Genomic DNA, 19,189 nt, shown 5'->3' with positions numbered 1-19,189 from the left:
CCCACCACCGAGACTGGCCTGTAATTACTCGGTCTATTCCTTTCTCCCTTTTTAAACAACAGTGCAACGTTAGCAATCCTCCAATCCTCCGGCACCACTCTATAGCCATGAAGGATTGGAAAATGATGGTCAGAGCTTCCGCTATTTCCTTCTTTGCTTCTCTTAACAGCCTGGTGATTTAAATACTTTCAAAGATGCTAATCCCCTTAATATTTCCTCCCTCACTATGTTTATTCCATCCAATATTTCATATTCATCCTCCTTAACTACAATGTCTGCATAGTCCCCCTCTTCTGTGAAGACATATGCAAAGTAGAACCATACCCACATCATCCGTCTCAACACATAGGTTATCTTTTTAGTCTCTAATAGGCCCTACTCTTTCCTTAGTTATTCTCTTGCTCTTTATGTATTCATAAAACATCTTTGGGTTTTCCTTGATTTTACTTGCCAATATTTTTTCATGCTCTCTCTTTGCTTTCCTAATTTCCTTTTTAATTTCACCCCGGCACTTTCTATACTCCTCTAGGCTTTCTGCAGTATTGAGCTCTCAGTATCTGGCATAAGCTTCTCTTTTTTGCCTTATCCTACCCTGTATGCTCCTTGACATCTAGGGGGCTTTAGATTTGGCAGTTCCACCCTTTTTCTTTGTAGAAACATATTTGCTCCGAAGCCTTACTATCTCCTCCCACTGCTCTGACACTGATTTACCTTCAAGTAGCTGTTTCCATTCCACTTTTGCTAAATCACATCTCAGCTTAGTAAAATTGGCCTTTCCCCAATTGAGAACATTTATTCCTGTTCTATCTTCGACCTTTCCCATAACTATGCTAAATCTAACTGAATTATGGTCACTACCACCAAAATGCTCTCCCACTGATATTCCTTCCACCTGGCCAGCTTCATTCCCTAAAATTCAGTCCAGTACAGCCCCCTCTCTTGTTGGGCTTGCTATGTACTGGCTAAAAAAGTTCTCCTGAATGCATTGTTTTTGCACTTCTCAGAAATTTGCCTACATATTTGCTCTTCTATCTCCCTCTGACTGTTTGGGGGTCCAGAGTACATTCCCAGCAGTGTCATTGCCCCTTTTTTGTTCTTCAGTTCAATCCATATGGCCTCATTTGATGATCTTTCCAACATATCATCCCACCTCATGGCTGTAATTGTTTCTTTAACCAATATTGCCAACCCCCCTCCTTTTTTATCCCGCTCTCTATCTCGCCTGAAAACCCTGTAACCAGGAATGTTGAGCTGCCATTCCTGCCCCTCTTTAAGCCATGTTTCAGTAATGATATTATACTTCCACGTGTCTATCTGTGCCCTCAGCTCATCTGCCTTATTCACTAGACTCCTAGCATTGAGGTATAAGCCATTAAGCATTACCAAATTCTTTTGTTGTCCATTTTCTAGCCTTTGTTTCCTCTGCCTTCCAAACTTGCTTACTAATTTTCTGCCTTCCATTTCCAGCTCTGCTTCTCTCCTTACTGAATCTACGATCAGGTCCCCATCCCCCTGCCAAGCGAGTTTAAACCATCCCCAATAGCACTAGCAAACCTCCCCACCACAATATTGGTCCCAGCCCTGTTGAGGTGCGACCTGTTCAGCTTGTACAGGTCCCACCTCCCCCAGAACCGGTCCCAATGCCCCAGGAATCTAAAGCCCTCCCTCCTGCAACATCTCTCCAGCCATGCATTCATCTGCACTATCCTTCTATTTCTGAATATGAAATATGCAAATCTTATTTATCCAATTAGGTAATTAGATTTTTACAAATCTGCTGCCCAGATCAAATTGTTACAGGGAATAATGTCCTTATTTAGTGACAATCTTGCTCTCCCAAAGACAGTGCGATAACACTCACCTATCTTTGCGTGGTACTGCAACAGGTAAGTCACAGGCTGAATAACAGTTCTGCCTCAGGTCTTCAGCCAGAGCAGTAACTAGCTCCAAATCCGTTGCACCAAGTGGAATATCTTGGAAATGTTGGCATTGTTCAACAACTTCCTCAACTGCTTCATCACCACTCTCCTGATCGCTTGAATCATACGGATGACTCTGCTCAGTGAAACCATGAGGTCGGTCTTCACCTTTGTCTTCTTCTGTTGCCTGGCACAGGTCAGCCTCTTGATGCTGCTCCTTCAACTGTAGATCAAATGTCTTCAGTACAGACAGTTCTTTCACAGGAGAAGAAGTTGGAGTCTAGCATTTTAAAATAAAAAGTGACAGTGAGTAACTTCTTTGAGGCTAAATCTTAGCATTTTGATCAAATACACAATATACAGCAGAAACCCCTAATGGGAACACTCCTATGGTTCTCAGTTATTTCTCATGAGAATACACCTTGAAAAATACATCACTAACCCTGACCATTAATAAAAAATTCAATGGTCTGTAAGCATAAAGTTGTGAACATCTGTTACAACAAATTTATATTAAGAAATAAGTTATCAAACTGCTTATCAGGTTTCTTAATACTGTATTTCATCCAAAGGTAAATTGACCATCTGGTGCTTCCTGGGGAAGACTCAGTCATGGGGAGCTTGGGTTGGAGAATTGGCACATCCATTCCCCAATGCACATTCTCAATACACAACTCCCTCCTGCGAATGTGAGAGCGAATTTATCCTGTAGAGTATGACAACAGTAGGAAGCTGTGCCACATCTACTTAGATATTCAAACTAACCACACTATTTCTGAAGAAACTTGAACAGTGATAACTCCAACAGTAAACTGCATGTAAATAAAACTCCGACTATTGTTTTTGTTTTAAATTTTCAGGTGATAAGAGATTAGCTGTACTAGGAGCTCAGATTCATAGCCCTAAAGTAGCACTTTGTATGAAACAGCATTTTTCCATTAATATGTATGAGGAGGTGATGCTAAGTGTTGGATACCAATACACGGCAGGTACAAGAAAGGATCTTCTGTCTATTCATCACTTCTAGAGCATTCATAGGTATAGTTATCATACTCATACTGGGGATCAAGCCAACTGTGGCCCTTGTGTACAATTGCTGTACCATCCACTGCCCCCCAAACCCCAGCCCCCCCTCTCAAGCCCATAAGTCTGTAGGCACTGTCAGTGTGCAATAAATTTACCAGCAGATTAGGGTCTATTTCAGGTAGGGTTCCCGGTGCTGGTCTGCACAAGCTCATTGTGACTTCGGGGGGAGCTCCTCGTAGCAGATGAAGCACCTCCTGTTGAAAATGAGGTAACCGTTGAAACAGAAACCTTGATCAGATACCATCTACTTACAGCAATTCCGAATTATAGCTGTAAACGCCATAGTAAGGCTGCATGGATATTCATGTTGACTCCTTCAATTTATCACATTAATTCTTTACATTGGCACATTGAAGTAATGTTACAAACAATAGAATGGAACAGTGCTGGGCACCATTAAAATGTTGACAAAGACATAATACTGGAGTCAAGAACTGGCAAATAAGTGCACCCAGATATAATTAGATGTAATTTAGCGAGTCAATGTTCATACATAAAAGGTCATGCTTGTTCTCTAAAGAACAGAACAGCGTTTGAACGGGTTATTCTATCTATCGTCTGTACAGAAAATTAACATTTCCATAGCTGATTGGGCCAGAAATTACAGCATCTAAGCGGAGAGGTACTTCCTAGAGAAGGAGAAACAGGTGTCAGATCCTTGACTAGAATTAGCTGCCATTACATTTGGCAACCAATGATTGGAAATTCAGGTCAGCTAGCTGGATTTGTGTCTGCCAGTTATTCTGTGGTTACAATAGGTTGTTTTATAATTTTTTGGTTGGTTTTAACACCCTACTTGTTAAACATGTAACATTTATATGATCCAGTATTGAAACTCCACTAAATATTTAATGCTTGTGCCTGTCATCTCCACTTTTTACTCAGGATTGAAACGGGGCTGAGCAAGAACTTAAACTCTCACTCACTCTTACTTTAATAAGTTATAAATTAATAAACAGAAACTCTTCTAAAAGCAAAAAGTGCTGAAAATACGCTGTATCAATATCTGGAAAGAGAAAAGATTGGTTAATGTTTCTGACTCTAAACCAAAAACCAGATTTTCCAGTTTATATTAGGCTGATTGAATTTTTTTTTATTCAATCATGGGATTTGGGCGTCGCTGGCAAGGCCGGCATTTATTGCCCATTCCTGATTGCCCTTGAGAAGGTGGTGGTGAGCCACCTTCTTGAACCACTGCAGTCCGTGTGGTGACGGTTCTCCCACAGTGCTGATGGTAGGGAGTTCCAGGATTTTGACCCAGCAATGATGAAGGAACAGCGATATATTTCCAAGTCAGGATGGTGTGTGACTTGGAGGGGAACGTGCAGGTGGTGGTGTTCCCATGTGCCTGCTGCCCTTGTCCTTCTAGGTGGCAGAGGTCGCAGGTTTGAGAGGTGCTGCCGAAGAAGCCTTGGCAAGTTGCTGCAGTGCATCTTGTAGACAGTACACACTGCAGCCACGGTGCGCCTGTGGTGGAGGGAGTGAATGTTTAAGATGGTGGATGGGGTACCAATCAAGCGGGCTGCTTTGTCCTGGATGGTGTCGAGCTTCCTGAGTGTTGTTGGAGCTGCACTCATCCAGGCAAATGGAGAGTATTCCAACACACTCCTGACTTGTGCCTTGTAGATGGTGGAAAGGCTTTGGGGAGTCAGGAGGTGAGTCACTCGCCACAGAATACCCAGCCTCTGACCTGCACTAGAAGCCGCAGTATTTATGTGGCTGGTCCAGTTAAGTTTCTGGTCAATGGTGACCCCCAGGATGTTGATGGTTGGGAATTTGGTGATGGTAATGCCATTGAATGCCAATGTGAAGTGTTTAGACTCACCTTTAAAAATAAAGTTCTTGTTCTCACAGTTTTAATGCATTTAATGGGAAAGCTAGATAAGTACATGAGGGAGAAAGGAATAGAAGGGTATGTTGATAGAGTGAGATGAAGTACAGTGGGAGGAGGCTTGTGTGGAGCATATAAATACCAGTGTAGACCAGTTGGGCTGAATGGCCTGTTTCTGTGCTGGAAATTCTATGTAACTATGTACTACGTAACTATGCATTGCACTAATCCTGTATTAATTCATATGTAAATAAAAGATGAGTGCTGAGCAAGTGCTGATTCATAGCATGTTCCAAAGAGGCTCCTATCCTCCTTGAGTCAAAGGTCAGCAGTTACCCTAGTCAAGCAGTAAGAATTAGTCACATGCTACAGGCACAAAACTCTAAAGAAATTTTGGGGATAAATCATGAAACCATGGCTCAATTGGCTTCAAGTGGAACTGAGGCAAACAGACAAGGAAGGTCCCAGTCGTAGTCCTTTTTCTGTGCTGTGTTAGCTGATCTCACTGGCCAGGGGTAGAATTGGCCTCAATGTCCTTGCCTTACAGTAGGGACAATCAGCCAGGGATCTCTCTTTTGATCGCAGTTAAGTGACCCCTCCATGTACAGGTCAAGTGATCCGATTAAGCTTGGCTGTGATGCCCCCTCTTGGTCAAACAGTTTGCCTACATTCACTGACTTGCCTCACACCTGAAGAAAGATTACTTGGGCAAAATGCCAAAGGGCCGCTTGGGCCTGTGGAACTCACCACCTTCCGAAGAGGGCAGAAAAAATTATCAGGAAAAGAAATCAGCAACAGCCGATATGTTTAGTCACTTAATAGTAAAAGAGTACGTAATACACCTCAGTCTTGTGATGCTGCCCCCATCCAGGAGTGATATAAGGCTGATATTTCCCTTCATCTACTCTCAACAGGAATTAGACGTTGGCTATACATGTTTTAATTTAATTGGAGTTTTTTACTACCTTTAAAAATAAGAAGGGCAATGTTACTAAAACTTGAGAAATTCAATTGTCACGATATAAAGTTACACAAGATAGGTTTGGTTGACTAAGGCCCTTCAGCCATTTGATTTCATTTGTCCAAAATGCCAACCCTACCTTATCCTCTTTACAACATCTTGCTCTGTATTAAATGAGTCCACTGTCCTTGAGTTGTCCTCAACTACTAGTCCCAGCAGCTTATCACCCTCTGTGTAAAGAAATGCATCTCGATGTCCATCCTAAACTTGCCCTTCAAGCCCCTGAGCCTGTGTCTTCTCGTAATGCTGCCCCTGCATTTCTGAACGTATTGTTCTTGGTTTCGTTTTTTATTCCATTAATTATCTGGTACACTCTGAGGTACCTTTTCAAGATATGCAGTTTATTCAGTCATTCCTCATCACTCTTTGCTCTAATCAGGAATCAGCCTCAAGGTGTTTTCCCCTCTAGGACTTGGGCAGATCTCTTATGTCACAACACCCAGCACTGTACGCAGTGCTCTAAGTGTGGCTTGACCACAGCAATGTCCAGCTTCACAATGACTTCTGGGGATTTGATCTTCACTGATTTGGCAATATAATCCAGCATCGTGTTCACTTGGTTTATTGCCTCCTCGCACTATTTGAATCTGGTGAGCAATTAGTCACCTAACACAACTGTCCTTTCACCCTTCCTCTTCTAAGTGTGAGATTGCACCCTCTTGTTTTAGGTGATTATGTCAAGCATATTGACGGTTATGTTGTCTATGCCCTTTAGAATATCACCTGAGCCTTCTCTTCTCCAGTGCAAACGTCCCCAACTACTCTAGCCTTTTCTTATAGCTCTGGTGGCTAATCCCAGTCATCAATTTAGTAGCCCTTTGCTGCACTTTCTTCAAATCCTAGATGTTATAATATGGTGACCAGAGTTGTGCATAGTACTCCAGGTGGGGCAAGACCAGCGCTTTGTACAAAGTCCGAATCAATTCCTGAGATTTGTGCTTTTATTCCTCTGGCTACACAGCCTAAGGTCCTATCCATGAAATCCTTAGAGATTCTAGACATTCAGACTGAAGAGCGGTGACAGTATAAGACTGGAGCTTCAGATAAAAAACAAAGTCCACAGGGTGGGATAATGTCCATGATTGTGAATGTAATGTGAGTTGACTCTTTCATAAATTACTAAAGAGAATTTGTGTGAGTCTGGATGTTAGTAATCTTTTATTTGCTACAAAATGAATGGAGTATTGTGTTTCATGACAGCGTAATGTTAAATGGAGAAGTCAGACTAATATGAAGATTTACATAAAATGCTGGGAAAAAAAACTAGCTGCAAATTGGTATTTGTACTTGCTTCTGATAACATTTTCAAATCTTGTAATGATCATAAATACAGCAGAGGGTGTAAAATACAGAAATGGGCAGTACAGATTGGGCTGTATTTGCGCTGTTTCATATTTTACTCCATTCCGACTCTGCGTAGTGTGTACGAGGGACATGAGAAACAATTGGATTCTGCAATGGGGGGAATGTAGGGTCTTTCTAGATGGAGAAGACGGGCCAAATGGCTATCCTCATTTGTAATTATCTTGTGGTGTTGGGTGGGGGGGAGGCGGATGGGGGTGAAAGGGACAGTATGACACGTTGACCCCTATCTGTGCAGTTCAAAAATGGCCTTACAGGGAATACAGTGCTTAACACCCCCAGCACCATGATTGCCCAACTCATGAATTCCCAATTTCAGTTGTACTCTCTCAAGATGTGTCAAGCGCAGCCAAAACATTTACACAGGGAAATAGAGGGAAATTTGGAAGCCAACTCCACAAGTTGCATGTCAGACACAACCAAAAACAGCATTTTTACATTGACCGTGGAAGAGTCTACTTGTCTCTCCTTTTCAGGTCATCACCTGTGAGCCAAGACAGTCCTATGGTGCATGGTAAGGATGCAGGGGTAGGGGGCATATCCCAAGAAAACAGACAGAAATCATAATTTACAAAATCTAATGATCCTTGACATTTATTACATTGCAATGTCACTCTATACATCTGCCATGTTAAAATAGAGCAGTCAGGTGATTAAGAGAAATGACTAAAAGTAAATAAATGAGCTTGGTCGATTTAATCCAGACCTAACCCTCATCGGCAATGGACAATAAGACTTGACGTTTCACACCCAATGTACGTTGAATTGGAGGAGCTCATGTGGATTTTGCTGATCTGAATTTGCTTTACTTCCCCAGTGTAAGGAGTTATTAGTTTGATTCAGCCTCTCTGGTAAACCACTCACCTGATACGATAACCCCTGTACTGCTGCTCCATTGACTGCCAGAATGACATCCCCAACTTCAATCTGGCCAGTCTCCTCTGCTGGTTGCCCTGGAAACAATCTCTTTATTCTCACCAAACCCTCTCCTGGGTCATCGGCTGTTGGATACATCTGCAGGAAACTGAATCCCAACCCCGTGGAGTTCTTCTTCAACTTCACCTCAAACATGTTACCTGTTTAAGGATATTGATAGATATTAATAGAAATATAAAGTAGACACATTTTTCTTTGGCTAGAATTTTTTTTCAATATAGAAATTCAAAACTGTTCCTAAACCTTCAAAATCTTCCAGGAACCCCTGTCAATCAATTCAATGTGTTTATGTATATATAAGATAACATTCTAGGTAAAATAGTCATATTTTCTTGAAAGAAAATCCATTATAAAAATTAAAATGAGATATGAGATATTCATGTCTTCTCTTTTTCTTTTCTTCCCTCAATTTCTCCCCTGAAGATATTGGCCTGAATTTTCTGCTTTGGCAGCACTGGATGCAAGGGATGTCAACATATTACTGCAGTCTAGCATTGGTGTGGCAGGCCAGACGATATTTGGAATTTAAATCCCCAGAAGGAAGTGTACTCGATGATGAGGTGCAAAAACGCCCACCATTGCCATCGACGAGCCCGGCAAATTTTCAGGGTCCACTTAATTTGAGTAATTCTGTGGGTCTCCTGGTGTGATTTCCATCTGCACTGGGGGAGGATGGGGGTGAAGCCCTGGAATATGGTTGCCGGAAGTCTCGGGCAGCTGCGTGAGATAAGTGTGGCCAATTGCTAAAGAGGAGGGCTACATATTTTTAAGTTTTTGAGGCACACCTCACCTGGGGATTTAAATTTCAAATTTCCTCTGGCCTGCCACACCAATGCTAGACGCCAGTAGTATACTGACATCCCTTGCATCTAGTGTTGCTGTGGCGGTAATGACAAGGAATATGACATTCCTATGTTCCTACGTTCCTGTTCAACACCATCCCGTCATTGCAGCTCACTTTAAATATGCAGAAATCCTAGAAGTGGGGGCAAGGAGCCAGCGGAACTCGCTTCTTGAATGATTTTCTGGTCCCGCCCAAGATCCACCCAAAATTAGGCTGAAAATCAGGGCCATAGACTTGATTTCTGGATTCAATGGGCAATGGTCTCTCTCCAGTATTACATTCCTGTCAGTAAATGTCAGCATGTCATCCAACTGTGGAGAACAACACAGCCAAGCCCAATTCCCCTCTCGCCTGTATCCACACACATGCACTTCCAATGGGGGCCCTGACCAGAAACACTGGCCAGTGATTTCCCCTCCCTATCCTGCGGGTGCTACAGCCTATTGTATGTAACACCCTTACCACTGTGCGAGCTGTGATCAGCTAACTCAGCACAGGCCAGAGATTGAGCCTGTGACCTTCCTGATCCGTACGGTTCAGAGACGGTGAACCCCTTTGGCCATCAGAGGAGCTGGCCTATATATCATTGCGGAAGTTCAACTTCCTCAGGCTATGACTGCAGTGTATCAGGACGTGTTCTGCAGCCTTCTCCTTCACATGCCCTTCCTCTGTTGGCTCGAGCCACATGCTCTTTAGAGAGTAGGCACAGCCCATTTACAACCTTTGAACAGGCTACTCTGTTGTGTTACTATATTAAATTGTTTCTTTGAAGGTTTGCAATGAAATGATAATATGCAAGCAATATTCCAATTCCAATGATCTTTTACAATTATTCAAGCTTCAGTACTGCTTCGATCATGTTGATAAAAATTCAGTTTGATCGTGAAGTACTTGTGCTGGAATCAATTCAACTCTGTATCGTATACGAACATACGAAAGGAGCAGTTAGCTTTATAGGTCCTTCCCATATTGATGATATTTGGCTCTTGTTTCCATGCACTACAGCCTTTAAACAGGTACAGAAGCAAAAATGGCTGCAAGCAGGCAACTGCATGCAAAATTAACTACTGTCCGAGTGAAATGATAGCAACAGGAGAAGGCCATTCAGCCCCTCGTGCCTGTTCCACCATTCGTTTAGAAAATGGCTGATCTCAACTTAACTCTATTTACCCACATTTGCTCCATATCCATTAATACCCTTACCTAACAAAAATCTATCGATCTCAATCTTGAAATTTTCAACTGACCCCCAGCCTTTTGGGGGCGAGTGTTCCGTATTTCCACTGCCGTTTCTGTGAGAAAGTGCTTCCTGATTTCACTCCTAAAGGGCTTAGCTCTAATTTTAACACTGGTAATGTCACCTTGTTCTGGATTCCCTCATCAGAGGACATAGTTTCTCTCTATCTACCATATCGAATCCCTTTATCATTTTAAACATCTTGATTAGATCACCCCTCAAGAGAATACAAACCAAATTTATGTAACTTGTCCTCATAATTTAACGCTTTAAGGCCTTGTATAATTCCGGTGAATCTGCACTGAACCCACTTCCAAGGCCAATATATCTCTCATGAGGATTGGTGCCCAAAACTGAATGCAATACTCAAGATGGGTCTGACCAAAGGCTCTGTATATCAGAAGCACCACTTCCTCCCCTTTGTATTCCAGCCCCCTAGGGATAATGGCCAACATTCCATTAGCCTTTTTGTTTCCTTTTTGTATCTGTGCACTAACTTGTAGTGTACATGGACACCTAAGTCCTTCACACATCCACAGTTCCTAATCTTTCGCCATTAAGAAGATATTCCAATTTATCTTTCTCTGATCCAAAGTGGATGACCTCACAATTCCCCACATTATACTCTAGCTGCCATAGTTTTGCCTACTCACTTAGTCTACCTATGTCCCTTTGTAACTTCCTGCTCCCGTCTACACAACTTACTGTGCCTCCTAACTTAGTGTAATCTGCAAACTTTGTAAATACAACACTCTATTCCTTCATTCAAGTCATTAATATATCTGGTGTAAAGCTGAGACCCCAGTACAGATCCTTGGGGAACATCACTTGTTAAATCAGAGAACAGATTCCCAACCAATTGCTAACCCATGTCACAAGGTTATCTCCAATTTTGTGCATTTTATTTTTGTTATTAATCTCTTACGAAACCTCATCAAATGCCTTCTGGATGTCCACATAGACAACATCCATAGATACTCCCCTATCCACTATGCTAGTGACATCAAAAAATTCAACTAGGTTATTCATGCTGAAATACTACTGCCATTTTGTCTTTTTCCTCAAGTGTGAAAATGGATACATTCATTTAACAAGTCTGCCATTTTTTTGTTGTCCATTATAGTCTCATCTGCATCCATTTTTAATGGCCCCACACCCATTCCTTACCACTTTCTTTCTCTTAATATATGCAAAGAAAATTTTGCTCTTAGCTTTGATATCCCTTGCAAGTTCTACTTTCATATTCCCTTTTTTCACATTTTATTACTTTCTTTGAATCCCTTTGTTGCTTTTTATAGCTCTTCCAGTCTGCTGGATAGCCACTTTTCCTTGCATTTCCTTCAAAAATAATATGCTTTTTATGTAATAATGTTAAGTCAAACAATCCCCACGGACTAAAAGAAAAAGATTTGGAGTGATGGATCCTAGTACTTAGTCATTTTTAATTCATAAGAAATTCGATATTTTATCTTTTTCTTAATAGAAATTTTTAGCTTGGCCCCGGCACTGTATTTTCTCCTGAGACCACCAGCTTAGAAAGGGGGTCAGGCTATCTACAAGAATGCAAGTCAAACTCTTTGATCTAGTAAATCATCGAAAGAAAACATAATGGGACAATGTGCCCACCTATGCTGAAATTACCAGTCAATCTGAGATAGCTCGAGATTCAAAAAAATAGTGCACCTCATCTGGAGCTTTTAACTGTGTTTACCTCTACCCGTACAAATTTCTGTGCGACTTTACAATTTAACACATACTTTGCTTGCTGTTAACAAGTTGAAATGGGCACCGTCTGCATGAAAATGGTTTTGTTTTAGGAGGGAGAATAGCCTTGCATCATTTTCATCACAATTACATCAAATGCAAATAACCAGACGATGCACTTCGATGCGATTTATGATTTTGCATTTTGTGTTTGTAAACAAATATGATCCACAAAATACTTCTGACAGTGTTCATGTTTAGCGAACTGAAACTTGCATTATTGATGTACCTGGTAAAGCCCAAGAACAATTTATGTACACCTCAGGAATTGCCCTCATTAAATCTGTAATTATAGGGGCAATTCAGAAATAGTGGGCTCCCAGTGTGGAGCCTCACTCAGGGATAGTGGGTTAGAGAATCGGCGTTTTACTGTTGTGTACTCCCTGCGAGCAAGACCCCTGTGGAAGCATGGGATCTCTGCATTTACCCTGCCACATTCTGCACAGAGAAGAATATTGCTCCTCCATGTTTATCGTAGGACAACTGCAATAACTTGCATTTATATAGTGCCCTTAACATAGTAAAACGTCCCAAGGTGCTTCACAGAAGCGTAATCAGACAAACATTGACACCGAGCCAAAGGAGGAGTCATTCGGACATGTGACCAAAAACTTGGTCAAAGAGGTAGATTTTAAGGAGCATCTTAAAGAAGGATTGTAAACAATTTTACAACACCAAGTTCTAGTCCAGCAATTTTATTTTAAATTCACAAGCTTTCGGAGGCTACCTCCTTCCTCAGGTGAACGATGTGGAAGGAGGTAGCCTCCGAAAGCTTGTGAATTTAAAATAAAATTGCTGGACTATAACTTGGTGTTGTAAAATTGTTTACAATTGTCAACCCCAGTCCATCACCGGCATCTCCACATCTTAAAGAAGGAGAGAGAGGTGGATAGGCAGAGAGGGTTAGGGAGAGAATTCCAGAACTTAGGGCCAAGACAGCTAAAGGGTCAGCCACCAATGGCGGGGCGAGGGAAATGGGGATGCACAAGAGGCCAGAGTTGGAGGAATACAGAGTTCTCGGAGGGCTGTAGGGCTGGAGGAAGTTACAGAGATAGGGAGGGGTGAGGCTACAGACTAGAAGAGACCAACTGATCCCAGTCAGACCAGACTGTTGCATCTTCACTCACATATCCACAATTGTATTAGCAAATTGCTGTTTTGCCCTGCGATGTTCTGGTTTATCAGTGTTATATTGTGCATAGTTGTGTAATAGAGTGGGTAGCACAAAAGAAGGAACGATATGTAAAATCCACAATCTTAACAATTACTTGATGTATTTCTGGTAAGTTTTTCTATATGGAGCTTAGGGGATGTAACAACCATTAAGAGGGGCAATGTTTATTGCAATATAATGGGCTCTTGTATTCTAATAAAATTGTAATGGAGAATCCTTTTTTCCATTCATCATACTCCAATCTGTTCTGTGGTTCTAAAGATAATAGCCAGGACAAGTGCCTTGTATTGCTAGAACTCCACTTTCAAATATATTAAACACTTTATGAATAGTTATAATAAATTGGGGAAATTAAAGCAGAGAAAGGTTATTATACACAAAAAGTATATTTTTAATCAGATCATGAATCATTTAGGTTTATAATTTCTTTGGTGAGTATAATTAACATATTATTGCCATTTATTATTAAACTCACAAAAGATGAAAATTTGCTGGTCTTTGACAACCAGTTCTTTGAATCTAGTTATGCATTAAGAGTTGAAGGGATGATTCCCCATGTATTAATTTATTCAGGATTCCAGGTTATAATTGAATTTATGAAGATGTTATTGCCAGGGTGATCTATTCCTGAAATATATGAATTTTTCTGTGTAATCTTGTATCTGTCTGATGTTTATTAAGGACATTGATCTATGCAGAAATCTTGCCAATACAGGACTAATTAATTTATTTTAGTGTTAAATTGCGTGGTTGTTATCAGCAGTATAAAGGTTTAAATAGAAACCATTTCACAAGAACAGATTTTCCTTCCTCTCAAACAGATTTCGTCTGTGTGATATGTAAAATTTATGACATCCTTAAAGTGGGCAGATACAGAAGAGTTCTCATGTCCAAATACTTAAAGTGCAGATTAATGAATCAACAAGCATGGGACTGGGTCTGTGATACCAGTCATAGTCTTTCTGCTCTCTTGGGCCACCAATGGTTGGATGAGCGATCTTGACTAGAGGGTATATAAGAAAGTGTCCTTCTTAAAAAGCAGTAAAAATTCATTAGTATATTGTCAAACAAATGCTATGACCCCCTTACCCTAAGTGCTGATTTTGTTTCTGACAGCAGAAAAGGACCATTATTGTGGGCTACGTAACCTACAGTTGACCCACTCCTAAAGAACTCAACACACACACACACACGTTACAGGTGTGGGATTAATAGTTTAATCCCAGAAAGTGTCTCTGCTGGTGGGTATTAGTACACACACTGAACAGGTATGGCAGTGGAGTGGTTATAGTGGTGAACCAGGAACGCAGGAGTCATGTGTTCAAATCCCACTATCGCAAGTTGTGAAACTATATTTAATAAATCTGGTCATTTGTGAACTGGCACTAGAAAGAAAATGACCATGAATGCTGTCAGATTGTCATAAAAACCCATCTGGTTCACTAATATCCTTCAGGGAAGGGATCCTGTCATCCCTACCTGGCCTGCATGTGACTCCAATCCCACTCTATGTGGTTGGACAATAAATGTAGTTTTATCAATGTTCCCCACATTCCAAGAACAAATATAAAAAAATCTAGCATTAATTGTGTTTACTTAATAGAAGTGATTGGATAAAGGAAACAGTTTGCTTGATATGGGGTTGTTCCAATTTAGAGGGTTCTACTGTAATTAAATGCGTTACAGTCAGATTTAGGAGGCAATATTGACAACAACATTGAATAAAGGTAATTAGCTCGGGTAGAGAACACACATTTAGATTTTAAGGAGCCTTTTCATCAATGCCTGGGCCAATTTGGGACAAATGACAAAAGATTCTAATAGGATGAATCAACAGTGAGTCCCAGTTCTCAAAGATTTCTAAGCTCAGATAAGATATGAATTCCAAATGTTTGAGACCACCAGATTGCCACTTGAAAAATACTTGTCAAAAATAATGAGCAGTAGGAACAATCTTGGATGTATCCCAGCTACTCTTTGAATCTGGAATTTGTATTGCATCTTGGAGTATAATAGCATTTCTTAGCATCTTCATCCTGTATCAATGTTTTGATGGTGCTGACTCAAGGGAAGTTCTTACGCTCATTGATAATTGTTTGTATCCAGTAATATGTTGATTACATCACATACACTTCGCTCATCACACATTAGTGTGCAATACTCTGCATTTTGTGCTGTGAACTATGTAAGCTGGCTTCAAATAAGGACTGGCTTTTATATATTGCTTTACACATTCTCAGGACTTCCAAAGCACTTCGCAACCACTTTTTTGATGAATGGCTACTGTCACGTTGGCAAATATGGCATCCAATTTATGCACAGCAAGGTCCCACAGTTAATCTGTTTAGTGGTGGTTAAAGGATGAATGGTGGCTAAGATAGCGGGAGAACTCCCTGCTCTTCTTTGAAAAAGTGCCCTGGGACCTTTTCCATCCAGCTGAACAGGCAGCCTGGTCTTTGGTTAACATCTCATCTAAAAGATGCACCTCCGACAGTGCAGCCCTCCCTCACTACTGTGCTGAAGTGTCAGTACAGGTTATGTGCTCAATTCCTGGAGTAAGGCTTGAAAAATAAAGCCTTGTAGGGCTAGACAGACTGGATGCAGGGAGGATGTTTCCCCTGGCTTGGGGGTCTAGAATGAGGGGTCACACTCTCAGGATAAGGGGTAGGACATTTAGGACTGAGATGAGGAGAAATTTCTTCACTCAGAGGATGGCTAACCTTTGGAATTCTCTACCACAGAAGGTTGTGGAGGCCAAGTCACTGAATATATTTAAGACAGAGATAGATAGATTTCCAGACATAGAAGGTATCAAGGGGTATGGGGAGGGAGCGGGAATATGGTATTGAGATAGAGGATCAGCCATGATCATATTGAATGGCAGAGCAGGCTCGAAGGGCCGAGTGGCCTACTCCTGCTCCTATTTTCTATGTTTCTATGTTTATTGTTCCTTTCATGACCTCAGGACGTTCCAATAATTAATTACTTATGAAATGTCATCACCGTTGTAACGTTGGAAATGCGGCAGCCAATTTGCACACAGCAAGGTCCCACAAACAGCAATGGCCAGATAATCTGTTTTCAGTGGTGTTGATTGAGGGATAAATATTGGCCAGGACACCGGGAAGAACTCCCACTCTAACTTAGACAAATACTGCTACTGTGCCCAATTGACACTTGACTAGGAGGGTTAGGAATCCTCAGAGCACTGCTTTACCCAAAAGATTTGTCAATGTTTTTTAAGACGTGATCCTATTGAGGTGATTTTTGTAGATCTTTAAGACGGAGATAGAAGGATTTTGTATGAACGCAGGCCAGGAGAATGAGAGCAAACGCTTAACCTGGATATCTTGATTATGATATGAGCAACAAGAGGATATTAAGTTACTACGCAGCCTCAGCTTAACTGAATGAATTGTTAAGAAATGTGACTCTTGGATTTACTTATGTAGGCTGAAGACTGTGCAATCAAATGTAGATAATGTCACGTTTTCAGACACATGCCCATGCGATATTGTCACTCCCACCCAGCTTATACAAGGCAACACCACTCCAGGTGATCATTCAGTGGACCGATTTCAATTAGACAGGTAGTGTATAAGCTCAGACTTCAGAGATGGTCCAATTATAATGTTTCTACGGATCATTAAAAAAACAAATAGTTCCAATCACCAGTTCTAATAATGTGGTAGTATCCTGTGTTGGACGCGTCCTTCAATTTCTCATCAATTTCACAAGATGTAACTGCAAATGGCCCATGAAGAAGAAAAAGAAATCAAGCAACAGCCAAAACATTCCATGTGTTGAAAGCTGTCACTGGGGTCGTGATAGCAACATAACTCCTTTCACCACTATAGCTTATGACACATGAAAAAGCTCCACTCTGCTGCACTTTAAATGTACACAGCATCTATTATTCTCACTATACTGCGTGATAAAAGATTTAGTGGTGAATTGCTCCACACCATCTGACCAGGAACCTGGATCCCAGGTGCTGTCCTACAAGTTGCAGCTTTCCTCCGCAATCAATTTATTATTGCTGCAGTTATTCAGAATACATGACGAACTTTAAAAAATGATTCCGTTTTGTTCCCTCAATTCATGCAAAATTTGTTGTCTTTCCTCCTTTTATTAGCATTCAAGGGGGTTTGATTGATTAATAGCTAGCACTGACTGCGAAAGTTCAATTTTAACAATTATCATTGTAGACCTTCAAAAATCTTTCTTTCCGTGCCATGGAGACAGGTTATAAATTAGCCTTAAAAAAAATGAGACCAGTAATAACATGGTGCTCTCTCTCTTAACATCAGCCCCTACCATCTGTCATGAAGCTGTAGTCCTTGGGTACGACAGACAAGGTTGTTGCCATGGAATCATCAGGATATTCATCTTGTTTCCTGTGCCTACTGTCAGTGAGCACGGGTCCCTGTTGGCCTTCATAACCGGGGTTCCCAGCTGTCGCCTGCTGTCCTTTCTCAAGAACCAGCCGCACCACCTGACAAAAAAAACGGAATAATCTAATGAAAACTTTGTCACCCAGCTGTTTCAACCACGCACGAAGGTCTATGCCATCGCATCTGCTTCTCTGTACACACCTCGCAGGCCCTTGTGTCGTTACACACGCAGGGCTCCTAAGTGGAAACAAACAGCGGAAAGCAGATGTGGAGACATATAAGCACTGGGACTAGTTTCTTTTACATTGTCCAGTTATGGTGCTGGATCGAGCACTGCAGCACCCAACTTCAATTTGCAGCGAAAATGAAATAATATGAAGGGCGTTTGCTGAACATTTTTGTAGGCTGTACATGGGATGAAGAGACATAGGGAACCCTCCCCCACCCCCTCCCCAAGCAAATGCGTGGCCACTTCTCCTGACAAAGTGTGTTTCTCAGCTCTAAGGTTGAGTCTAGTTAGATGCAAACTTTTGTTAGAGGTTATATGCTGGCAGCTTGTCTAATGTATCTCTTTCTTACTGCCTGTGTGTGTCAGATGGTGGCAGTGCTGGAGATGTTGCCGAATGCATTTGTCTTTCCATTTATCAATGCACCCCGGAGGAAATCTCTCTCACGTTTGCTAGCCTTGTTTGAGGTTTTTGCATCAAAAATATTGAAATTAATTTTAATAGAGTAATATTAGAGATTTTTCTTTAAATTGTTAATTTCATTGGAACATTTTCTTGTGGCTGCTCTTGTTATGCTAATCTTAAAGGGGCACTGCCTTCAGGGGAGGAGATTTTTTGGGAATGTGAGGATTCTGGAACATCAGGAGCAATCTATATCGTGTAGCTCCAGTGTTCCCTGTTCCTGCATAAACACAAGGATTCTGCAAACAAGAAACTTCCCTGCTTTATTTTTTTAAATGGCTGACGAGTTTGAGCCATGACGCAATTGCATACAGCTTTAAAAGGGTCACAGTCTTTATTGAAAGGTATCTGGCAAATCAAATGCAAAATAGTTTGCCAAGTACAGAGACGGAGTGACACAATTCACATCCAAACCCATTGTTGTGTCACAAATATGTCACTGTGTCACTCACGTGTGAAGCTATTTTCATCAAAATGATACACAGCTGTTTTTGCTTCCTGGGTGTGAAAGGAAGACTACTTAACTGGATTGTATTGATCCACCATGATACATATCTGTATCAGCACATGCCACATTCAAAGGGATTCTATCACAGCAACTCCTCCAACATGGTCACAGCAACTTAACATTCTGCACACAGCCACGGTCCACCAGAGTTCCCATTTGCAGTTTGTGATGTGCCACCTTCACACACCACAGAACTACCTCCAAAAATTGCCCAGAGGTATGAGTTGTGAAACCTTGTCATCATTAAGTTATGCTGTGGCTATTTTTCAATGATGCTTTCATGTATCTCATCCCTATCTACAAACCTCCAAGAACTCTGTGTTCCTCCAATTCTGGCTCTTTTGCATCCCCAAATTTCTTTGTCCCACCAATGGCGGCCGTGCCTTCAGCCTTCTAGGCCCTAAGTTATGGAATTCTCTCCCTA

General features: G+C 41.3%; 1 protein-coding gene across 5 annotated transcripts in view; it reads right to left on the bottom strand.

The window, feature by feature from the left end:
• ptpn20 (protein tyrosine phosphatase non-receptor type 20) overlaps window positions 1–19,189 on the bottom strand; it is a 283,839-nt gene that overhangs the window by 101,285 nt on the left and 163,365 nt on the right. For all 5 annotated transcript variants that reach the window (XM_067972632.1, XM_067972634.1, XM_067972633.1 and 2 more), the window contains 4 exons: window positions 17,492–17,669; window positions 8,084–8,295; window positions 3,101–3,199; window positions 1,862–2,199 (listed from right to left, as the gene is read on the bottom strand). In XM_067972632.1, the coding sequence (XP_067828733.1) occupies window positions 1,862–2,199; window positions 3,101–3,199; window positions 8,084–8,295; window positions 17,492–17,669 (827 nt within the window). The remainder of the gene's footprint in view (window positions 1–1,861; window positions 2,200–3,100; window positions 3,200–8,083; window positions 8,296–17,491; window positions 17,670–19,189) is intronic.

The sequence above is a fragment of the Heptranchias perlo genome, chromosome 36 (assembly GCF_035084215.1).
Source record: "Heptranchias perlo isolate sHepPer1 chromosome 36, sHepPer1.hap1, whole genome shotgun sequence".
In the NCBI taxonomy this organism is placed as follows: Eukaryota; Metazoa; Chordata; class Chondrichthyes; order Hexanchiformes; family Hexanchidae; genus Heptranchias; species Heptranchias perlo.
The sequence above is the reverse complement of the archived record's forward strand: the minus strand, read 5'-3'. Positions and strand labels throughout refer to the sequence as shown.